This window comes from Thermomyces dupontii, assembly GCF_041956625.1.
Source record: "Thermomyces dupontii strain NRRL 2155 unplaced genomic scaffold VTN31scaffold_1, whole genome shotgun sequence".
Lineage (NCBI taxonomy): Eukaryota > Fungi > Ascomycota > Eurotiomycetes > Eurotiales > Trichocomaceae > Thermomyces > Thermomyces dupontii.
In genome coordinates, this window is record NW_027192307.1 from 2,836,402 (window position 1) to 2,859,358 (window position 22,957).

Below are 22,957 nucleotides of genomic sequence, written 5' to 3' on the forward strand. Positions count from 1 at the left end.
CTTTTTTCTTGATCCAACTGTGACCCAAGATCAACCAACACCCCGGCTCCTACAAATACCTTTCCCCCACCCACTTTGCTTTCTTCCTCTTTCAACTCACTTGTCTCCGCCTACAACCAACACTGGAAGTCATCACCACACTCATCGTCTCCATCAACTTTTCATCAACAACTTCAACTCTTCCATCAAAAAACACAAATAAAAATGGCTCGTACCAAGCAGACAGCTCGTAAGTGCTTCCCCTTATCCTTTCCAACGATGACCTCGCTGTCGTCGCGTTGTGTTTCGATGATCCCCTTGGACGCGTCACTAACACGTGACTTCAGGTAAGTCGACTGGTGGCAAGGCCCCCCGGAAGCAGCTCGCCTCCAAGGCCGCCCGTAAGGCTGCTCCCTCGACCGGTGGTGTTAAGAAGCCTCACCGCTACAAGCCTGGTAAGTCGTGTCATCCTGCACCATCAACCTCGACAGTCGGCTGACTTCAGCCAAGGTACCGTCGCTCTGCGTGAAATCCGTCGGTACCAAAAGTCCACTGAGCTTCTGATCCGCAAGCTTCCTTTCCAGCGGCTGGTCCGTGAAATTGCTCAGGACTTCAAGTCGGATCTGCGCTTCCAGTCCTCGGCCATTGGTGCCCTGCAGGAGTCCGTTGAGGCCTACCTCGTCTCCCTGTTCGAGGACACCAACCTGTGCGCCATCCACGCCAAGCGTGTCACCATCCAGTCCAAGGATATCCAGCTGGCCCGCCGCCTGCGTGGCGAGCGCTCGTAAGGTGTCTCGTCACTTCCCAATCATGGGTCATCATGACAAGTTTTTTCTTTTAGACTCCTGATTCCCGGGTTGGCGATATGGGGCTTTGTGTTTATGGTTTATGACTTCGGCGAGAGTTAATGGGTTTGTTTTTTTTGTTTCAAAGGGTTATTCTGGGTTTCATCCTGAGCTGCAATGGCAAGTGGGTCGATTGGGTGTATATTATTTATCATCGTGACAATCGAGTTGTCTCGATTCTGACATACTCTGATCCTCTCTTGAGCCGTTTGTAGCTTAAGTTCTTGTCGAATCTCAATCTTCGCTGATATTCCCAACTCATGTCTGACTTGAGAGTTGCGCGTCTTGTATCATATCGGAGTCGCCAAAGTTTTCTTACCGCTTCTTTCGCCTCTTGAAGTTGTGATGAATCGCCAATACTCGTTGGATTTATCATGGATGTGTTTCTGCCTAATGTACTTTTTATCCCTTGAGCTTCTCTCTTGCTCATCATGAATTTCAATACGGCCCTGATAACCCCCTCTGGCCGGAGGAGAAATACTAAGCAATGCAAACTCTCCAAGTAGTAGTCCGTTCTCTTGACTACCCGCGTATGTATCATAACCTGCCCAAGTCTTTGCTGACCATGGACAGTAAAGTTTAGCCATTGAGTATGTGTCATAGGCTAACCCGGGTGGAAATTAACAGCGTGGGTGAAGACTGGTAAGACCTTGATGCCTAGGCAGACGCTGCCGCCGACCGACCGACCGACCGACCGACCGACCGAGATTGAGATGGAAGAACAAACCGTGTCGTAGGGCGTGATGTTGCCCATTCATCTGTCTTTGTTCCGCTTGAGGAAATATGGCCACAAGAAGAAGAAGAAGAAGGTGATGAAAAAGGCGTCGTTGGCATCGGCTATCGCCTCAACGTCTCCATTTGTTGAAAGGGCACAGGGTTAGTACTTATTTGTTGAAGCTTCGCGTTTTTGGCTCTGCCAAATGTATCAGTGCTTTAGCAGTGACAACTCAACGATCGTCGAGTCAGCGGTATTATGGTGCAATATATTCTTCTGATATAGGTAACAGGTTGAATGACAGTTGCGAAGCTGTCATTTCTCAGTATTGACAGCTGAGTATGCTGATCCAATGATATATCTCTGGTCAGGGGTCAATATAGCATAGTTAATAGGTACCTATCCGAAGGTAACTATTGTGGAGTGCACAACTATTCAGCTTCTGCAGGTGAATAGCCTCCCACAGATTTGTCCACGAATCAGATATGAAGACAAATTGAAACAGTCTTTCGAATGATGGGATAATAATTTTGATTACATCCATCGGTCCTTTTAAAAATAATGATAATCCACAAGATGTACTGAGGTGTACTCTGCTGACCTTCCTTCATTCATTCTCAGCTCTCAGTAAACTCCATTGCAGCAGTGCCTGATACCTAGTACAGCATGGAGTAGGTAGGTGCCTGATTTCTATCAGGGAGTACTCCGTCCTTACCCGGTTTACTGATATTAATCCGAATACGTAGCAGGTTGTTCTGGAATGCAGTTGGTCAGGCCTGATCGCGAAGTGAATTCACATGCTGGTCTCTTCATCGGCCACGTAGTAAGTACTCCCTTCAATCCGATAACCATGTTAACATATGAGTACTATGTACTGTATCTACTCCGTACTCGTGGGTAGTGGATACAGTCTTCGGGAAGCCGACAGCCGAGCCCGACATTGGATCTCGATCTGTCAACCGGATGTCCATTGTCTGCTCTGCAGATGATTGCGTAAGGCACCACGGCGGGTCATACATGATCAGGGGTCCAAAAACATCAGTATGTACCGATTCACATGTATACGGAGGATGTGCAGCTGGGACTCGGAAGTCAAACATGACGTTTTGCCGATCAGATCAGTTCTGAAACTTGACAAGCTTGCCAATGTCGAGGAGCCGCGGTAACTGACACCGACAGGCACGGGCCAGCCGAAGTGCTGCTGGGTAACCCTGTTGATCATCGTACGAGGACGAGTTTGAATGTACACGTAAGTTCCCTCCCGAATCGGGTTTTTGGTCAAGCTATTTCCTTCCACATTGGCTGCATGCCAAGATCTGTAAGGTAGGCTCATTCCTAAACCATCTTCGGAAATACCGAGGTAACATTTCCGAAAAAGGTATGATGTTTGAGCCTGTCTTATCAGTGAATCAGTCCCGAGTCCCGCGGCTCAGGGTCCAACAGTTTCTGTATTTCGGCAACCTCATTGCTCGATAAGTGAGTGCATGGAGTCCATGGACTCGTCATGATCAACGACTGGTGGAGGCCAATCATGCTGACATCTGTCTTTATTGAGACGGCGCTTGCATCTAGACCGTCTAGTTCATGGTCAGCTGGCAGAACTAATTTGTTACCTGAGTAGGTTTGTTAGTTGCTTTAATAATTGTTTTGAACCCACGATTAGCCAGAGTTGGATTGCTGTTCATGTCTAAACCATCGACTGCACTGCCAATTAAAATACACTATATAGTCTTCGCTGCAAGGGCGAGTTCAGTCTGCAAAGCTGAACAGACGACAAGTTTCAAGTATGGTTGCCGCAAGCAGAACTGCAGACTGGTTGGACGCTTGTACTCGTAGGGCTGTGAGAAGCTCGCAGTGGAGCCGCAGTGGACTCGGCTCTCGGCGGTGTACCCTTCCGTGCCAAGGACGAAGGAGCGGACGTAACTAATGGATGTGACAAAATCGGATATCCGATCGGGTGAACTGAGAGAAGAATTCATGCTTGATGAGCAATGAAGAATGGCGGCATTTGGAGCAAACAATAGAAATACACGTACGGAGTCTATACAGAGGACTCCAGAGTACTGTAAGAGGAAAGAAGGAACAAAGGGGAAAAATCTGAGTTCTGACTAATCATGGGCCGATGAGACCGGCTGAGCTTGGCGCCCACCCGGGTAAATCGGCATCCTGATAGTGATCCTCGGCTCTGGATCTCCGTCAAAAGAAACAAAGTGACAATCGGCTGCGAATCCTGGCGAACTGGCCAACAGCGTGCGTCCTTGCTAGACACATGGCGGATCATTTATTATTTCTTATTATTTTAGGGTCGATTTTTTTTTTTTTTCCTAAACCTCACCTCTACTCCGTAAACCACCACCCCCCCCTAATCTATTAAATACGGAAGAACCGGCCCGAGTTCTTCCTATCCTCTGCGGCTTTCGTGGTGATATAAACCACTTTTATTCTCGCTGTTGACAGATCCCCCACGAACGACTGTGCAATCGATTGTAACCCGCGCACGGGTAGAAAGCAGCCCGCCTGATCCTTCTTCATCTTTTCCTTCGTCGGCCACAAACCATGGCGGCCCGCAATGACGAAAAGGCGGAACCCGTCTCGCCAACACGCATTCCATACTGGCGGATGATTATCGACCATGCCGGTGTCACCCCAGAGGTCGCCAGTTATCCATACCCCGGCTCGGGCACCGAAGATGACCCCTATGTTATCTCGTGGATCCCCAATGATCCCCGCGATCCGATGCGCTTCTCCAAAGTCAAGAAATGGTACATCACCTTGATCATGGCCATTTCGACCCTCGCCGTAGCCCTGGTGTCATCCGCGTATTCCGGCGGCGTACCCGAGATCATTCTAGAGTTTGGTATCTCACAGGATGTGGTGACGTTGGGCATCTCGCTGTTCGTCCTGGGATTTGCCATCGGTCCTCTCCTCTGGGCTCCTCTGAGTGAACTGTGGGGTCGTCAGATCCTCTTCTTCGGCACCTACTGTGCCCTAACAGCCTTCAACGCCGGCGCTGCCGGTGCCCCGAACTCGTGGACGCTGATCATCTTGCGCTTCTTCGCCGGCGCATTTGGATCGTCGCCTCTCACCAATGCCGGCGGCGTCATTGCCGACATGTTCACGGCTTCGGAGCGCGGTGTCGCAATGAGTCTCTTCGCCGCCGCACCGTTCCTGGGTCCCGTCGTGGGTCCCATTGTGGGTGGCTTTCTGGGCGAGTCCGCCGGCTGGAGATGGGTCATGGGTCTCTTGGCCGCATTCTCCGGCACCGTCTGGATCCTCGGCTCGCTGTTCATCCCCGAAACCTACGCGCCCGTCTTGCTGCGTGCACGAGCCAACAAGCTGTCCAAGATGACCGGCAGAGTCTATGTGTCGCATATTGATCATGCCCGGGGCAAGCCGAAGTTGGCCGTTGCCATCCGTGCCTCCCTGTCCCGCCCGTGGAAACTCCTATTCCTGGAACCGATTGTTCTGCTCCTGTCGATCTACATGGCAGTCATTTACGGCACGCTTTACATGCTTTTTGCGGCCTTCCCCATCGTCTACCACATGCACCGTGGTTGGAGCATCGGCATTAGCGGCCTGGCCTTCTTGGGCATCATGGTCGGCATGTTGTTCTCCCTCGCCTACAGTCTGTTTGATAACAAACGTTATCTCAGGGAAGTCAAGAAGCATGGCGGTATAGCCCCTCCGGAGGCTCGACTGCCTCCAACCATGATTGGCTCCGTTGCTCTTCCCATTGGCCTGTTTTGGTTTGCATGGACCAATTATCCGTCGATTCACTGGCTGGCGAGTATCGCTGCTGGCGTTCCCTTCGGCTTCGGCATGGTCTTGGTCTTCCTCAGTCTTATGAGCTACCTGATCGACTCCTACACCGTCTACTCCGCGTCCGTGCTTGCAGCGAGCTCCGTGCTTCGCTCTCTCTTCGGAGCAGCTTTCCCCATGTTTACGACTCGCATGTACGAGAACCTGGGCATCCACTGGGCCTCCTCCATCCCGGCTTTCCTCGCTGTCGCCTGCGTCCCCTTCCCCTTCCTCTTCTATAAGTACGGTGCAACGATCAGAGCTCGCTGCAAGTATGCCGCCGAGGCAGCGGCTGCTCTGGAGCGTATGAAGGAGAAGAGCATCCCTTCGTCTTCTGACGGTGACAGAGAAACAGTATCTGGGGACGTTAACTCGGAGCGAACAGCGATCGAAGCGGGGCCCGTTCCATCTGGCGATGGAGTCCTTGCAGAGTCCAAGGAACAGACTCGTCCATCGTCGTGATCCGTCATTCATTCCGTCTCTGTTCTTGGTTTCTCTGATCTTCTTTTTGGTCGACCACTACTCTTGCATTGCTTGCATTTGTACATACCCTTTGCATGGTTTCCGTTGTTAGAGCGGGTTCTGGAGTTGGGTACTCTGGGTCGGTTACTTTTTACAACGGTTACGAGTTATGATAATCTCGTCTTTAGAGCTTAATAGAGTCTGTGTGGATTACAAATGATTTGAATTGAAATTGTGAAGACTATTCCCTAAGCAGTGCATCATTTGGTATGTCTGGCTTGACTGACCGTCCATATTCCGTCTGCGATCGTTTAATCAAACAAATAGCTACAAGAGGCGGTCGCCGTAGCAATCGAGGTGACTTCATGAGGAAGCAGACTGAGTACTCTTAGGTACTTGAAGTGATCATTGAGTTCTGCAGGGATGGATAGTAGGTTTCTCGCTTCTCAATTGGAACCGTCTCATGGTCGCCCTTGTACGGAGTAGCCCATACTGTGGTGCTCCGTTACTATTTACTGGAGTTCAATGTTGTATTTTTAATCAGATCATTCACAGCCAGAAGTGACTGTGATTTCACGTGAAAATGCCAAGAACAGTCAACGCACCATGACGTTGCTGGCGGGGCTGTGGACCCTCCGACACTCTGGATCATCCTGGCTCTGGCGGGGCTTGGCGCCAAGAGATATCAAGAGATCCAAAACCCAAAATTAGCACGACGCCTTCTTTGTTGCCTCAGGCCGCAAGATCCTTGGGCTTTTGCACGTGACTTTCTCGAACTCACTCACGTGAAACGCCAAGCAGACAATAACAAAGGTATTTACGGTAACGTAGGTTACTTCCTGAACGGTTCCGTAACAAACCTTCGGGGCACGACAACGCGACCAGTCTGCCACAAGCCATGTCCTGCAATGCCATCCTCACTCAAGCAGGCCTCCACTCTATCCAATGATAACAATAGCAGTGACTATGGTTCCGATTTCTCAACTGATGAAGAGGAGTTACTGAACGATCTGCTGGCTCGCGTTGCCGCGTCAAACACCACCTTTCCTCCTCCTACTTCAACCGCCACCGCCGCCGTCGCAGCGACAGCAGTAGTAGAGTCGGGCTCACAAGCGGCGGTCGAGGAAAATTCGTCTGGTTCGCAAGCGACCGCTGTTCCGGATATCGAGGATTATGACCCCTTGCATTTTTCGCGTGTGCCGAAGGTGTTGGGCCGCGAGACCTGGAATTCCCAGCAACGGTGGCGGCAGCAGCAGCAGCGCCAGATCAATTCTACAACTTTGCGCCGGACTGCACAGAGGTCAGACCCGGTGGCAAGGGACAGTAGCATTCCGGTCATTTGTACGTTGCTACTTCATTCTGCGTGGGAGATGTTCTATTTTTGTGATCAGTTTTGGTGAAAAGCTGACTCCTGACTGAAGCGTTTAGTAGAACATCCGAACTCCACTGAGGGACGGATAATTGATCGCGAGAAGCAACGGGAACGGGAGATTGCCTGGACTTCGACGATCGGCAATGACGAGGCGGACGCCGGGAGCAAGGCCGAGTCTGAGGAAGTTTATCAGCGGTCACCGCTAGCTCGATTCCGCACGCCGCCGAACAAGGCGCTCTCTGTGTCGGATTTGATTGCGCCCGCTTGGTGCGAGCTCCAGTATTGGTATACTTTGACCAAGCATGGGCGAAAACGGAGAACGCCGGCGATGAAGCAAGGCAGTGCCGTTCACAAGGTACTCGAGGATGAAGTGCATACGACGGTGCCCGTGGAGATCACGACCAAAGAGGACGGCTGGGCGTTGAGAATATGGAATGTGATTCAGGGATTGCGGACGCTCCGTGAGTTCGGCATGACGCGCGAGCTGGAAATCTGGGGCGTGGTCGAGGGTGAGATTGTCACTGGTGTGATCGATCAGCTGTCCTATGTTTGTCCCGACCGGGAATTGGAGGCGTCTGCCGCAGAGTACTACGCGAATGCGCGATTGGCTCGGGGAGCACTGCCGGAGTATCAAATGTCTCTGACGGATTATCTGCTGTCGCCAGCGGCGGGTGGGAAGCGATTGCGAGATTTGGGCCTTCAGGAACCTGAGAGGGGTTCTGGCCTCGAAAGGTATGGCTACAATCCGGGCTGGGACATTCCTCGGATCTACATGACGGACGTGAAGACGCGAGGGAGTCGCTCCATTCCGTCGGTGTCAAGTTCGTCGTTCCGACCAACCCATCTCCAGCTTCATCTGTATTACCACATGCTGAACCGGATGGTGACGAGCGACGACGTGACGGTCGAACTGCTTGCACAGCGCTATGGACTGGATCCCGAGCGCGTCTTCACCGACGGATTTATCGCGGAGGTGGGCGGGCTGAACGAGCAGTTCTTCGACGCGGTGTCCTCGCAGTCGTCCGACCCGGACTACTCGTCCATGTCCGTGACGAGCCAGGATTCGATGACCATCCTGCTGGAGCACAACAACCTAACGCGGCTGTGGAAGCTGATGAAAAATCAGCTCCGGCGGACGTTCCTGCCCACCAGCAACATTGGCAACGTAGCGCCGTCGATTCCGTATCATACGCAGCCCGAGTTCCTCCAGCAGTACCCGACCGTACTGTCGCCGGTGCTGACGGCGAAGTACCTGTCGGCGGAGCCAGGGGAAACTGGAGTGCCGGAGCCACTTGGCAGTCGGTCCTTCTTGTTCGACCCTGTGGTTCTGATGGACTACTTGGGAGATCAAATGACCTGGTGGCGGGGGGAGCGCGAACCACGCGGTGTGGAGGTGATGGATGCATGGAAGTGTCGGATCTGCGAGTTCCGGGAGGAGTGTGAATGGCGCAAGGACAAGGAGCAGGAGTTGGCTACACGACGACGGCGGCGACAGAGCAAGACGACGGCGACTGCAATAGTTGGATAGAGTGTACATTGATCATATCTCAGAAGTCATTCATGTGGGATGTACACATGACAGAAGAAAAAAAAAAAAAAGGCCGACTACAGAGGATAACGATGATACTCTTCCTCCTTTTCCAAATCAAGCCCATTGTCCAACTGCTCCTGGTGTTTCTTGTCCAGATACTCGAGGAGCACCTCTTCATACTTTTCCCGACCCTTATACCTCGAGACGTCAGGCCCCCAGGAACGAATCGCCGAGGCCAGTCTCCCGGGCACATACGGCTCCTTGACGATCTCCGTAATCGGCACAAAATACGTCCGGATCGTGAACACAATTGCCCCAGAACGCGGCAAGCGACGGAGCGACTGACGCTCGGAGCGGAAGTAATGATGCTCGATGGCACGGTTCTTCTCGGCGGTGTTCCACGACACCTCCTCATCATCCTCGGAGCCGATGCTGGTCGACCAGGCGAGCTGGTCGTCGACCTGGATGAAGTAATTGTTGCGCAGCACGGGGTCCTCGGGCCGCAGACGCCGGAAAAAATTCATCATGCCCCTTTCGAGTTTCTCGCGGTACTGTGGCACGTTTCCCGAGGTGTGGATCTCGCTCAGTGGCATGCCGAATTTGTCCTCGAGGCGCCAGAATCCCGGGAGAAGGATGGCGCCCGCGAGAAGGTAGTATTGGCCGTCTTCTCGCTCGAACATGAGGGCGAGGTCATCCTGGACGAGCCGTGCGCAGGTCATCATGGGGTCTTCGGGCAAGGGCCGTTGGACAATGTTGAAGGATTCGCCCGTGTAGAGGTTGTCGATGCCGACGGGGGTTTTCTTGTATAGGGTTGGGTACCGCGCGGGGAGGTACGAGCATCTGTTCGATGATTCAGTCATCATCTTACCCTTTTTTTTTTTTTTGTTTTTGCGGGGGCATTGATGAAGGGGGCATGGGTTGGAGGAGCGTACAGTTCTTCCAGCAGCTCGATCGCTCCGTCCATCGCCTCAGGTGCCGTCTTGCAGCACTTGGCGCCTCGTTCGCGGATCCGACGTGCTTTATTCGCGTGGAATTTGGGGAACTCATTATCGAGCTCTGCACGAATCAGCGACAGAGTACCGACCGATGAGATTGGATGGGAATGGGATCGGTCATACCAATCCACTCATCCCAATTCATATTCCTCAATCCCATAGTGACATGATACTTGCTGCACCGACATACATCAGCAATCTCATTCCATCACAAAAAGAAAGAAAAAAAAAAAAAAACAAACCCCAATCAGGCAAACCATACGGCCCATATCGAAACGGACGATACGGAATCGGCTTCGTCTTCTCAATATCCCAGTTCGGATACGGTTTTGGAGTTGGTCTCTGAAACGACGAGGGAATCCATTCTGATCATCACGCAATACATACTATATTTAGCATTTGGTTCGATTGATGTGACTGATGGAGTTTTACCGTACCGCCTGGTTTCCGTTGAGGCTTTTGTTTCTCGACATCCCTTGTGCTGCTCTTGCCGCCGATTTCCCTCTGCGCGGAGGTCTTGCCACTGCTGTTTCGTCTGACTAGCTGCAAGAAACCATATAGAATCACGGAGGTGATTGTGATTCCCAAGAAGATGATTTCCGGGATGGAGAGGCGGTGGTAGGTTCGATGGAGGGCGGTTTGCATGGTCATTTTTGTTTTGTCTCTTTTCTCGTCTCTAATAATAATAAAAAAAGAAACTTCTGCTCCTTTCAAAAAGGATACAGTCTAGAAAACAAATAGTCGAAGAAAACAGATGATTTGAAATCCTACATTTGAATCTTGATATTCCCTGCCCTACAGTCCGAGGAGAGAGAGGCTTGTTAGTGACGTCTTTCCTGAATAGGCTCCCTCGAGCGATGGATCGGGGCAGTCGATCAACGTCCTTTTTCCCTTTGTCTCTCCCCCGACGTAAATTGCATTGTAGGCCTATCGATAACATCCATGCTTAGGGATTACGTTTCTCGGTGTTTTGGTCTGGCGGTGCCCTGATGGATCGCAGTGCGGCGGGATATTTTTACCCGATTTGGGAATTTTGCCAAATCGGGGGTCCAATGCGATAAACCTCTGCGTTGATGCCGACTTGTGTGCGGAGAGGAGAGGTTCTGCTGGTCGAATTAGGTAGGGCGATGCGGTCACCTGACTTTTGCCATTTCCATAACTTGCTGATTTTTCGTTTTCAGGGCAGTTTAGATTCTTGGATTGTGTCTCTCAAGTAGTATACAGGGAATTGAAACTACGACGCCGTAAAAGACAGTATTCCCCCCATCGTCGCCTGTATCGATCTGGGAGGAATGATACGTCTGGAATCCAGACCAATCTCCCGACTGTCGGCGTTAGGCCAGCGTCCAGGAACTTTGCGCAGGAGACTTTCTCCCACGATTCAACGTCTTGGATGTAGTCTGGCTCGAGCTCTGGCGGTGACGGACGACTGGGGAATGACGAGTCCACGAGGAATGTACATTCAGTCGGATTCACCTGGGGCCGTGGATGTTAGCTTCGGTGACTTCAGTTAGTGGGAATGAACAATACATATTTGCCAGGATCTTCTTCGTTCCGGTCATTCATCCCCGTGGGGATGCTGGACGTCCCCGCGAGGATGGCCCCTACGCTCTCACTATCGGGGAACTCGCCGGGTAGGAGTCCGCGAAACTCGCTCCGCACGAACTGGACCCGCATCGAGCCCGGGAGGAAGAATGACGACGGGAAACGGTACCACTCCTTGCCCAGACAGACAGTATGGTTGGTGTTGGTCGCCCGGACTTCTTCCAGGGCATTGTAGATCTCCATCGGAGCGCGGTACGCGGTGACCACGCCGAGACTGCGTAGCAAACCTGCAACCACGCTGAGGGACAAGAATGCCACCACAGCTGCTAGCTTCAGTTTTGCGGGGATGAGCCCCATCAGCGTACCTGGCCGACTGGTTCCAATGTAGGAAAGGATCCAGTGGAGGGAGAGCGCCGCGTTGAGTGCCAGGAACGGGTAAACCGGGTACATGAAGCGCTCTTCCTTGTGGGGTTGGAGGGTGAAGATGGCCAACCACATGTACAGCGGGGAGATGAAGGTAATGGATCGGATGAAGCTTTGGCCTTGAGCCGTCTGATTCCGAAAGAGGGCCTGTAGGATGACGAGTGGGGCGGTTAACATGGCCAGAATGAACCAGACATTGAAATTGAGGAGCAGATTCCGTGCGTAAAAGGTCCATGGCTCGGTGCCGAAGACGCTCGGGCCCCGGCCCTGACCTCCAAAGACATTATAGGCGACAACATTCCACGGCACCACGACAGTCTTGCCAAAGAAGACTGAGTCGACCAACACCTCGAGGCCCTGATGCTATCAGCCCAGGTCTCTTTCCATGGAATGACAAGGCTACCCACCAGAATCAACATGCAATCATATGCTCCACGGCCTACGTCCCACAGGGTAGAGTAAAACCTGCCCGAAAGACCGGCAGTAACCATTTCCTCCAGCAACAGAGGCAGCAGCAAAGCGCCCGAAAACGGCCATCCGACGATCGCGCCGACGCCAAACCATACAATCCCCTCAGCAAACCGGCGGTTTCCCCTTCGATTCAACAACGCCGCCAATCCCAACATCGAGGTATACATGGCAAAGCTCGACGGCAGATACGCCGCCGATGCATGGAAGAACCCCGGACTGAACGTGACGATCAGCAGGAAGAGCACGCCGATCCGCGGGTTCAGCGACCGCGAAATGGCCGAGTACAGCCTGGTCTCACACGCGGCGCACACAAAGGCGAGAACGGAGCGGATGACATAGAACTGCGTCGTCTTACGCGAGGCCCATACGGAGCTCACTTTGCCGACGGCCGCGTGGAGGAGAATGTAGAGCCAGCTGCGGATGCCGTACTCGGGGGAATATTCCCATGTTTGTCGTCCGTGGCCATGCTGAAGATAGTGCGTTGGTTCCCAGTAGTTGAAGGTCTCATCGCAGTCTTGGATGGGTGCGTAGGCGGCAGCGAGACCGTTCGAGATGAGGAGGATGTAAAACGTTACGGGCAGTGGGACGTAGAAGGGGGACGGAGCTCTTCAGTTGGGGTTAGTGACTGGCTTACGCGCAGTGGAATTGGCGCACCTGCGAGCTGCGCGAGAGGCTCTTTGCCTTTCAGGAGGAAGATCATCTTCCGAAGAGGACGACATTGCCGAAAACGCTAGGATGTCATAATCTCGTTCCCAACAATTTACTTTCACCTCGCGGCGTTGAGAAAGCTTGGCGATCTTATCAATCTCTGATCTGATCTGATAAGCTGATAAGTACGGCGTTCCAAGCGGCCACTTGAGCAATTCTGCCAAAAATTCAGTTGATTTCATTGCCACGTTGAGCTTCCAGGAAATCGCCATTGATTTCTGTTCCGGACCATTTCAAGGCCAATAAGCATGGCCGATCAATCGAACACATCTATACCCAGCGGGGGTTCGCAAGGGCAGGCCCCGACCAACCCCAATCCAGCGCCAGTCGACGATAGCAGTGACTTTTACAACACTCCTTTGACAGGTGCAACCCCTGTCCATATAGGCACACCGGCTGAAAAAGAAGATGCTGGGAGCTCGTCGAAAGAGTCAACTTCCGTCCTTCCTGGTCTTTCGGTCCTCGCGAGTGCACAAGAGCGGAAAAGTGTCCCGGAATCGACGAGCCAAGGCTCCGCTGAGTCGCAGTCCCAACGCGTCGAGCAAAATCAACAAGAACACCATGCAGATGTCATGGAGACAGACGCGCCTGACGCAGCCCAAGAAGCAGCATCTCATAAGGTAGAGACAGCCGATGGGTCTAAATCGGACGCTCAGTCCCAAACGGCCCCAACCGTCACCGTGGACTCGAACGCCCAAATTCCGCAGGATATACTACTTGCTGCACAAGCAGCCGGGATAGATACAACATCAATCGCCGCAGAACAATCAGCGGCTCAGCCCGCGGACACCATGCAAACATCCGTCAGCGGTGACGCACAAGGCGACGCTCAAGGTCAAGAAGAGCGAGAGTGGGAGACCGACTCGTCACCGTATGAATCGAGCACGGATACCTCGAGCGATTCGTCGGACGACAGCAGCGACGAAGACGAAGAGGACGAGGATGAAGATTACCCCATGCTCAGCGTTGAAGAAACCGCTCGGATCCTCATGCAAGCGGAGGGCGGCTCCGATGACGATGGCGATGGCAAGACACCAGGAGGGAAGCCGTTGAAGACAGCGAATGAACTGGAAGAAGAGGCTCCTCCTATTCCGGACATTGAGGTGACACCGGACATGTCGATCGTGCTGCTTGGCCGGATTGAAAACATTATCGACGACATCGTCTTGATCAAAGCCAACGTGTCGGGTGAGTATCAGGTTCTCGAGTCCAATTCCGTCCTCTGTCTGGAGGATCGCAAGGTGATAGGTGTCGTATATGAGACGTTGGGCAGGGTCGAAGAGCCGTTGTACACCATTCGATACCAGAGTAAGGATAAGATCAACGAGTTCGGCCTCGCAAAGGGCATGCCAATCTTCTACGTGGAGAAGCATTCGACCTTTGTCTTCACGCAACCCCTAAAAGGCATGAAAGGCAGCGATGCATCCAATATCCACGACGAGGAAGTCGGAGAGGACGAGATTGAATTCTCAGACGACGAAGCCGAGGCCGAATTCAAACGGCGCATGAAGCAAAAGAAGAAGGAAAAACGGGGCGAGCCATCTGGCGGCCGAGGCGGCAAACGGGAACCACCGGGTCCGTCGAAACTCAGCCAGTCGGAATTGAGCTACGATGACAACGGCGAAGCGGCCGACGATGGATACACGCCGCTCGCGCGACCAAAGAACTACCACGAGATAGTAAGCGGGCAGGAAGCGCCGGTCGAAAACGGGCCCTATCCGGGCCGAGGAGCGTTCCGCGGCGGTCGAGGACGGGGTCGAGGATATGACCGAAGCGGAGGACGAGGAGGGAGAGGAGGTGGTCGTGGAAGAGGAGGAGGTGCCTGGAACGGCGGCGAGTATCGCTCAGACACTCGGAATGGCGCTGCCAGTCAGTACCAGTATCCTGGACAGCAGCCTCAACAACCGCAACCACAACAACAACAACAACAGCCGCCTCAGCCTCAGCCACAATTTCAGCTCCCGCAGGGCCAGTTCCAACCTTTTGGTATCCCTCAATTCCCTTTTCAATTCCCGCAGCCATTCCACCAGCAACAGCAACAACAACAACAACAACAACAACGACAACCGCAACAACAACCCCCTACGAATCTCTTCGGTCAATTACCGCCAGGCGCACACATCAATCCAGCGTTTTTACCTGCGTTGCAGCAGATGCAACAGCCGCACCTTCAGCAACAAAACCCGCAATTATTTCAGCAATATCAACAACTCGCCCAGCAGTTCCCGCAGCTCCAGCCTCAGTTCCAACCGCAGCCACAGGCTCAACAACCGCAACAGCATCAGCAACCCCAGCATAATAACCAAGCCGCGTTTGAGCAAGTCAAGGCGCAGCTGGAGATCCTTCGACAGTTGAGCGGGAATAATGCGGCGCAGCAACCTCCGCCGTCGCAGTAAATTTCATGTCGGTGCAGATGTATCTGTTTCTCTGATACCAAGGTGGTGTCTGGGGTGGGTTATCTGTGCATTAAATTGGGTGTTAGGGGTTTCACAGTTGCATTGATCTTCCTGATCTCCTGAAGGAGTTGGTCAGGTATGGTGTCTTTGACAGAAAACGGTACTATTGGAGTGTATAGCCATGATGATTCCTCCATCTACCTAGCAATACTGTACACTACATGACGGTGACCATGTTGATTGCACTCGCAGTAGAGAGGATACGCCCCAGAGGACTCACGTAGCAGCAGCTTGCTTCCATGTCTTGGCTAGATTCCACAAATTCTCCACCTTGGCCTTTGCCAATTGCTCTTTGGCGTCGGCATCGGTCTCGCAGACGCGACTCCCGTGCCACTTGCGGAACGCACGCGCTTTCTCCTGGCCCTCGAAGACCAACTGGCACGTGTTGAAGCCCAAATCCTTGAGCTCGCCATGCTCGTCCTCCGGATTCAGCCATTCCCTTGCCGAGCCACGGTTGCTGTCCGTGGGAATGGGCGGCGCGTTCTCCGTCCAGTCGATCCGGTTCAGCATCAGCTTCTTGTACTGTGTGATGGAATGGAGGCCGCCTTCTACAACGACCAGGTTGAGTTTCGGGTGCAGGATGCAGATCCCCGTCAAGGCCATCTGCTCGGCATTCTTGTTGATCTTGAACCGGTGGCGCCCGTTGGAGAGGTTGTCGATACGGTAAGCGCACATCCAGATTCCTCGCTCCGCATCTTTCTCCTGGTTGGCGGCAAGCTTCTCTCGTCGCTGTTCCTTGGTGAGCTTGCGCTCCTCGTTGGCAGCTTCGTGCTTGGCCCGCCGCTCCGCGATTTCGCGGTTCACACGTGCCTCGACGGCGGTGGGGTCCTTCACAGCCTCCTCGCCCAGCACCCGCATGAGGTTCGATTTCTTGACCTTGGGCGGCGGGGGCGGCTCGAGACCCAGCCGGATCTTGGCCTGGTGCTCCTTGAGTTCTGCCATGCGGCGTTGCCGACGCAGCTTGGCTTGCTCTTTCGGCGTGAGGTACATGGGCTTCTGTGCCGGCATCAATTTCTCTTGCGGAGGATCAATAAGAATAGGATGTTGGATGTAGATTGTGATGATCGAGTCAGGGGTATCGATTTTAAGATTCTTCGGATCATCAATGGCAGAATAGTCGCTGCCGTTGACGAGATTCTCGTCCCACCACTCGATGGCTGGCGGCTCGGGAACTTCAAAAGCTCGCTCCACGCCCATGTCCTCATCCACACCTGCCTGGCGTGCCATGCTTGCAATGCGCTTCTTCATCTCCTCCAAATGGGCCTGTCTTCTCAGCGCCGCTGCTTGTTGGATGTATTTGCCTTTCTGATTAAAAATGAGTTGTCGCGAGTGCCGCGCCTTGGGCGCTGCATGCAGATTGCTATCGTAATACGGGTTCTGCTTGATTTCCTCCAGTGACGGACCCGACAAATCCAGCCCTGGCCTCTCTTTCTCGGCTTGTGAAGTTGGCACGGGCGACTCCGTGCGGCGATTCGCCATTGTAGTTCCAAACCGGGGCTGCATCGCTTGCCGACCTTTTGTGCCTTTCGTGTCGATCGTGTCGGACAAGAGGGCTGGATGCAGACCTACATCCAAACCACCCCGCGCTTTTTGAAGCCCTTCATCATCGTACGTCGGCTTTTGGTAGCTCGGAGTCGAAGCGCGGGCCTGCGCAGCAGCGTTTACTTTCCCAGTCACAGCAGCCACCCTTGCCTTCATCTGCTCCAGTCGAGACATCCCAGTGCTGGCCGTGGAAGCGGGCGGAGGGCTCGGAGTGGCCGCTGCCGGCGCCGCTGCTCCTGATTTGGCAGCCTGCAGTCGGGCTCGGACAGCCTCCGCTTTTGCGCGTGCATCTGCCACCATCTTTTCAATATCGATCTTGCCCGCGGCGGGCGCATTGCCGGCCGGCATTGGAGATCCATCGTTAGAACGTGATCGTTTCTGCGCGTTCGCATCATCGTTCTCCGGATGAGGCCGCTTCAGCACGTTTCCGGACACGTCGGCCATGATTACTGAGGCGCTGGGCCCTACTCACCCACAAGTTCCGCGGCTAACTGACGATAGAACGCGGCGAATCCGAGCTCAGGCTGTCAAATACCGATGGCGAAGCTGGAGTGAAGTCTCACACTGCTGAAGGTTGGCAGGGTTGGCAGAGTGCGCTGTGATTGGCGGAAGCTTAAGGCGGTGTGAGGAGGCAAAAATTGGCGCCGCAAAAAAAAAAGTTTCACCCACCACCGACCGCATCGCATCGGATCAGTTTGCGACAGCCTTGGCTGGACCGGAATTGTACTGTCGCATTATGCCCTGCGATGGGCTGCACTAGAATTCACCATGTCGCTTTTTGCCCGTCCAATTCCGTCGGCGATTCGCGACATTGCCTTCGATGTCTTCGACGAGGAGGAGATCAAGAAGATCTCTGTGAAGCGCATCCTCAACACGCCGACTTTGGATTCTTTCAATAATCCAATCCCGGGAGGTCTCTATGATCCGGCGTTGGGTGCCTGGGGTGACCATGTGTGAGTTTCTCCGACTTGTGGCCCAACTCGCCGTCGAACCGTTCTGATTGCGGGCTCAAACAGATGCACCACCTGTCGCGCAAGCTCATGGTCATGTCCCGGCCATCCTGGGCATATCGAGCTGCCCATTCATGTGTACAATGTTACCTTCTTCGACCAACTGTACCGCCTGATCCGGGCGCAGTGCCCTCATTGTTTTCGGCTGCGGATGGGCCGTGTCCAACTCAACGCCTACGTCTGCAAACTGCGACTCCTGCAGTATGGTTTGGTCAATGATGCCGCGATGATTGACACTATAAAAACTGGATCGGCCGCAGGGGACAAGGATGAGGCGTCTGGAGGTGAAGATGATCCCGAGGATCTGATCGAGAAACGGACAAAGTTTGTCAGAAGCCGAATCCGGGAAGCTCAAAAGTCGGGAAAAGTGGACGGCGCTCGTGGCGGTGCAAAAGATCCTGTGGCCACCGAAGCCCGACGAGAGTTGATTAGGGAATTTCTCAAGGAAACTGTCTTTGTCAAGAAATGCGCCACTTGCAGCTAGTAGGATGCCTTTGTACTTCCTTCATGCATGCGGCGAAGCTAACATCTGCTTTCCTAAAGCCCGGCACCATCCTACCGAAAAGACCGTTACTCGAAGATTTTCCGCAAGGCACTTCCCGAGAAAGCGAGGCTCGCCGTGAAAGTCGCTGGACTAACCCCGCCCAATCCCCTGATTGTCCTGCAGCAGGCGCGACAGCTGAACAAGAAGCCCAGCAAGCCTTCCGAGGAGGCCGCCGCCAATGGAGTCACCAGCAATGATAGCGATGGTGTAGTTACTGAAGTTCATGGAGCCGAAGAAGAAATTGCTCGAGCCAACGCCGTAGTTTCGAGTGTGGTGGAGGATCGCCCTGGCCGGGATGACGGTTCGGAAGATCGGTATCTGCCGTCACCAGAGGTTTATGCCTCGATTTGCCTGTTGTTTGAGAAGGAAAGTGAGATTCTCAACCTGGTTTACAACTCTCGTCCGGGATTCAAGAAGGTTGTGAAGCCGGAAATGTTCTTTATCAAGAACATCCTTGTACCACCAAACAAGTTTCGTCCGGCGGCCATTCAGGGCCAGAATGAAGTGATGGAAGCTCAGCAGAACTCCGCATTCACACAGATTCTGAAGAGCTGCGATATCTTCAATCAGATCAGTAGAGAGCGACAGACTGGCGTTTCGGATTCGGCCGCCAGGGCGCGAAATTATCGAGATCTTTTGCAAGCCATGGTCGCGCTGCAAGACTCTGTGAACGCTCTTATCGACAGGGACCGAGGCGCCCTTTCCGGCCCTGCGGCTGCCCAAGCCGCCAACGGTATCAAGCAAATGCTGGAGAAGAAGGAGGGTCTGTTCCGAAAGAACATGATGGGTAAGCGTGTCAACTTCGCTGCCCGGAGTGTTATTTCACCAGACCCGAACATCGAGACGAATGAAATTGGCGTCCCCTTGGTGTTCGCTCGAAAATTGACCTTCCCTGAGCCTGTGACCACGAACAACTTCTTTGAGATGAAGGCGGCCGTGATCAACGGAGACCGATGGCCTGGGGCGAGTGCAGTAGAATCGGAAGATGGCCGGATCATCAACCTCAAATTCAAGACTCTGGACGAGCGGATTGCCATTGCTAATCAACTTCTGGCTCCATCAAACGGCAAGATGAAAGGAAACCGCAACAAAAAGGTCCATCGTCATTTGACCACTGGTGATGTGGTTCTTATGAACCGTCAGCCGACCCTTCACAAGCCCTCATTGATGGCGCACAAGGCTCGAGTTCTTCCGAACGAAAAGACAATTCGCCTTCACTATGCCAACACGACGTCTTATAATGCCGACTTTGACGGTGATGAGATGAACCTGCATTTCCCCCAGAGTGTATCAGGGAGGAGTGAGGCTTTGATGCTCGCTAATGCCGACAATCAATATTTGGTGGCTACGTCGGGAAAGCCTCTGAGAGGTCTGATCCAAGATCATATCTCCGTCTCGACGCATCTGACAAGCCGGGACACTTTCTTTGATGAGGAGGATTACCAACAACTGCTGTATAGCTGCTTGCGACCGGAGAATTCGCACACTGTCACGGAGCGGATTCAGTTGGTAGAACCGGCAATCCACCGCCCAAAGCGTCTCTGGACCGGAAAGCAGGTGATCACCACAATTCTGAAGAATATCATGCCTCCTGGCCGGCAGGGCGTGACGCTTCGCGGTAAATCGTCCACTCCCGGTGATCGATGGGGTAAAGGGAGCGAAGAAGGCGATGTGATTTTCAAGGACGGCGAATTCATATGTGGAATCTTAGACAAGAAGCAGATCGGTGCTACCGCCGGAGGTATCATTGATGCTGTTCATGAGATTTACGGACCCACTGTCGCGGGAAAGTTCATCAGCATTCTTGGTCGACTTCTGACCCGCTACGAGAACATGCGTGCCTTTACTTGCGGTATGGACGACCTTCGATTGACTCCCGAAGGCGATCGTCGTCGTCGAGAGAAACTCAGCGAAGTCGCCGCGATAGGGAGAGAGGTAGCTCTCAAATACGTTACTCTTGACCAGGCCTCGGGCCCGGACGTCGATGGGGAGTTGAAGCGCCGTTTGGAGGACGTCCTGCGAGACGATAATAAACAGTCGGGCCTGGATAGCGTCTTTAACGCTCGAACGGCCAAGCTCACGTCCGCAGTCTCCACTGCCTGCATCCCGAGTGGTCTTGCCAAACAGTTCCCTCATAATCAAATGTCCGTGATGACGACCAGCGGAGCCAAGGGCAGTGGTGTCAATCACGCATTGATCACATGCAACTTGGGCCAGCAAGTTTTGGAGGGTCGCCGTGTCCCTGTGATGGTCAGTGGGAAAACGTTGCCTTCGTTCCAAGCTTTCGATACCCATCCCCAGGCTGGAGGATATGTCTGTGGTCGTTTCTTAACGGGCATCAAGCCCCAGGAGTATTACTTCCATACCATGGCCGGGCGTGAGGGCTTGATCGACACTGCCGTCAAGACGTCACGATCGGGTTACTTGCAGCGCTGCTTGATCAAGGGAATGGAAAGCTTGAAGGCGGAGTATGATTCGTCAATTCGTGATTCGTCCGATGGATCTGTCATCCAGTTCCTTTACGGCGAGGACGGCCTCGACATCACGAAGCAGGTTCATCTTAAGGACTTCAGTTTCCTGGCGTCGAATTACGTCTCCGTCATGGCTCAAGTCAACATGACCCAGGACTTCCGGAAGTTGGAAAAGGAGGAAGTCACCAGGTGGCACAAAGAAGCAATGAAAAAGGTCCGGAAGACGGGCAAACTGGATGCTATGGATCCGGTACTAGCCCGCTACCATCCAGGTGGACATCTTGGCAGCGTCTCCGAAAACTTCTCTCAGGCCTTGAAGAAGGTAACTATCCTCTCGCTCCTTGATAGAGTCCCCAGTGCTAACGACTTGGCAGTACGAGGAGGAGAATCCCGACAAGCTGTTGAAAGACAAGAAGGCGGGCGTGGAGGGCCTCCTGAGCAAGAAGTCATTCGAGAGTGTGCTCCTGATGAAATACTTGAACTCGGTCATCGAGCCTGGCGAAGCCGTTGGTGTCGTTGCCGGACAATCAATAGGAGAGCCCTCGACGCAAATGACACTGAACACGTTCCACTTGGCTGGTGTCAGTGCTCGCAACGTCACACTGGGTCTGCCTCGTCTGAAGGACATCCTCAACGCCAGCACGCACATTGCCACCCCCACCATGAAAGTGTATTTGAATGATGAGATCACCGAGGAGCAGGGCGAGCGTTTTGCCAAGGGTATCAGCAAACTGACTCTTGCGGAGGTGATCGATAAGCTACAAATCCGGGAGAGCACTACGGGGGAGGGCCAGTCCAAGTCCAAGATCTACGACATCCACATAGAATTCTTCCCCCCGGAGGAGTACACCAAGGAATACGCCATCAGAACGGAGGATCTTCTCAAAGCGCTGCACACCTCGTTCGTGAGTCGGCTGCACAAACTCACCACGGACGAGATCAAGAAGCGCGAAAACGAAAAGAACCTTAGCGCGTTCTCCGCAGCGCAACCAGAGATTGGCGTGTCTGTTGGAACTGTCGAAGAGTACACGGGACCGGAGGCTGGTGATAACGATGGTGGTGACGACGATGAGGAAGAGGACGAAGATGATGCCAAGCGCAGACAGAGCAGTGCCAATCGCAAGAACCAAGTCAGCTACGAAGGTCCCGACGAAGAGGATGAGGCCTACCGTCGGCGCTTGGAGGACTCGGACTCGGACGACAGCGAGTCGGAAGGAGTCGGCAGCGATGACGACGAGATGTCCGTCGATGGTGACTCCGAAGCGAAACGGCTTAACCTCGCAAAGGAAGCGAAACTCCGTGAGAACGATATCAAGGGCAAATACCGGGAGATCACCGCCTTCAAGTTCGACCCCAAGAAGGGCAATACGTGCTCCATCCGTCTGGAGTACGACATCTCCACACCCAAGCTGCTGCTTCTCCCGCTGGTCGAGTCCGCGGCCCGGTCCGCAGTCATCCAATCGATCCCTGGGCTGGGTCAGTGCACGTACGTCAAGGCGGACCCGGCGTCCAATGAGGGCGCATACCTCGACATCGAAGGTGTCAACCTGCTCGCCTTCCGCGACTTCCAGGACGTCATCAAGCCGCACTCGATCCGCACCAATTCCATTTACCACATGCTTGTCTACTACGGCGTCGAGGCCGCCCGTGCCTCCATCGTCCGCGAGATGTCCGAAGTCTTCGCCTCGCACTCCATCAACGTTGACTACCGCCATCTCAACCTCATCAGCGACGTGATGACCCACTCCGGTGGCTTCCGTGGCTTTACCCGCCATGGCCTCGTCAAGGATAGCACATCGCCGCTTGCTAAGATGAGCTTCGAAACCACCGTGGGCTTCCTCAAGGAGGCGGTCCTCGAGCGGGATTGGGATAACCTCAACAGTCCTAGCAGTCGTATCGTTGTGGGCAAGCTCAACACGGTCGGCACCGGTTCGCTGGATGTTCTTGCTCCTGTAGCATAACTACCTGATGTTTTTTCTCTGTCTTTCCGCGCATGACTTTGTGGTTTGATGTGCATGTGAGATGCTTGCGTTATTGTCATGATCTTCCAGTCAATTGCGCCGGCGTTGATTGGGCTGTATCTACAGGGG

At 53.6% G+C, this 22,957-nt stretch overlaps 8 protein-coding genes across 8 annotated transcripts; 5 read left to right on the forward strand and 3 right to left on the reverse strand.

The window, feature by feature from the left end:
* Positions 1-204: 204 nt before the first annotated feature.
* Positions 205-767, forward strand: VTN31DRAFT_1069 (uncharacterized protein; the record flags this gene model as incomplete). The annotated part of the gene is made up of 3 exons (XM_069401085.1): positions 205-229; positions 327-434; positions 490-767. The coding sequence occupies 3 exons, from the start codon at positions 205-207 to the stop codon at positions 765-767; spliced, it is 411 nt and encodes a 136-aa protein (XP_069263925.1).
* A 3,328-nt stretch (positions 768-4,095) lies between these two features.
* VTN31DRAFT_1070 (uncharacterized protein) lies at positions 4,096-5,799 on the forward strand (the record flags this gene model as incomplete). Its single annotated transcript, XM_069401087.1, has 1 exon — positions 4,096-5,799. One exon carries the CDS (start codon positions 4,096-4,098, stop codon positions 5,797-5,799), a length of 1,704 nt encoding a protein of 567 aa, XP_069263926.1.
* A 908-nt stretch (positions 5,800-6,707) lies between these two features.
* VTN31DRAFT_1071 (uncharacterized protein) lies at positions 6,708-8,699 on the forward strand (the record flags this gene model as incomplete). Its single annotated transcript, XM_069401088.1, has 2 exons — positions 6,708-7,140; positions 7,228-8,699. The coding sequence occupies 2 exons, from the start codon at positions 6,708-6,710 to the stop codon at positions 8,697-8,699; spliced, it is 1,905 nt and encodes a 634-aa protein (XP_069263927.1).
* A 77-nt stretch (positions 8,700-8,776) lies between these two features.
* Positions 8,777-10,348, reverse strand: VTN31DRAFT_1072 (uncharacterized protein; the record flags this gene model as incomplete). Its single annotated transcript, XM_069401089.1, has 5 exons — positions 8,777-9,542; positions 9,635-9,758; positions 9,821-9,873; positions 9,960-10,062; positions 10,135-10,348. The coding sequence occupies 5 exons, from the start codon at positions 10,346-10,348 to the stop codon at positions 8,777-8,779; spliced, it is 1,260 nt and encodes a 419-aa protein (XP_069263928.1).
* A 558-nt stretch (positions 10,349-10,906) lies between these two features.
* On the reverse strand, positions 10,907-12,855 carry VTN31DRAFT_1073 (uncharacterized protein; the record flags this gene model as incomplete). Its single annotated transcript, XM_069401090.1, has 4 exons — positions 10,907-11,173; positions 11,228-12,022; positions 12,073-12,742; positions 12,791-12,855. The coding sequence occupies 4 exons, from the start codon at positions 12,853-12,855 to the stop codon at positions 10,907-10,909; spliced, it is 1,797 nt and encodes a 598-aa protein (XP_069263929.1).
* A 237-nt stretch (positions 12,856-13,092) lies between these two features.
* On the forward strand, positions 13,093-15,240 carry VTN31DRAFT_1074 (uncharacterized protein; the record flags this gene model as incomplete). Its single annotated transcript, XM_069401091.1, has 1 exon — positions 13,093-15,240. The coding sequence occupies one exon, from the start codon at positions 13,093-13,095 to the stop codon at positions 15,238-15,240; it is 2,148 nt and encodes a 715-aa protein (XP_069263930.1).
* A 276-nt stretch (positions 15,241-15,516) lies between these two features.
* VTN31DRAFT_1075 (uncharacterized protein) lies at positions 15,517-17,286 on the reverse strand (the record flags this gene model as incomplete). The annotated part of the gene is made up of 1 exon (XM_069401092.1): positions 15,517-17,286. The coding sequence occupies one exon, from the start codon at positions 17,284-17,286 to the stop codon at positions 15,517-15,519; it is 1,770 nt and encodes a 589-aa protein (XP_069263931.1).
* Positions 17,287-17,610: 324 nt separating this feature from the next.
* On the forward strand, positions 17,611-22,828 carry VTN31DRAFT_1076 (uncharacterized protein; the record flags this gene model as incomplete). The annotated part of the gene is made up of 4 exons (XM_069401093.1): positions 17,611-17,795; positions 17,859-18,335; positions 18,396-21,189; positions 21,242-22,828. The coding sequence occupies 4 exons, from the start codon at positions 17,611-17,613 to the stop codon at positions 22,826-22,828; spliced, it is 5,043 nt and encodes a 1,680-aa protein (XP_069263932.1).
* Positions 22,829-22,957: the final 129 nt, after the last annotated feature.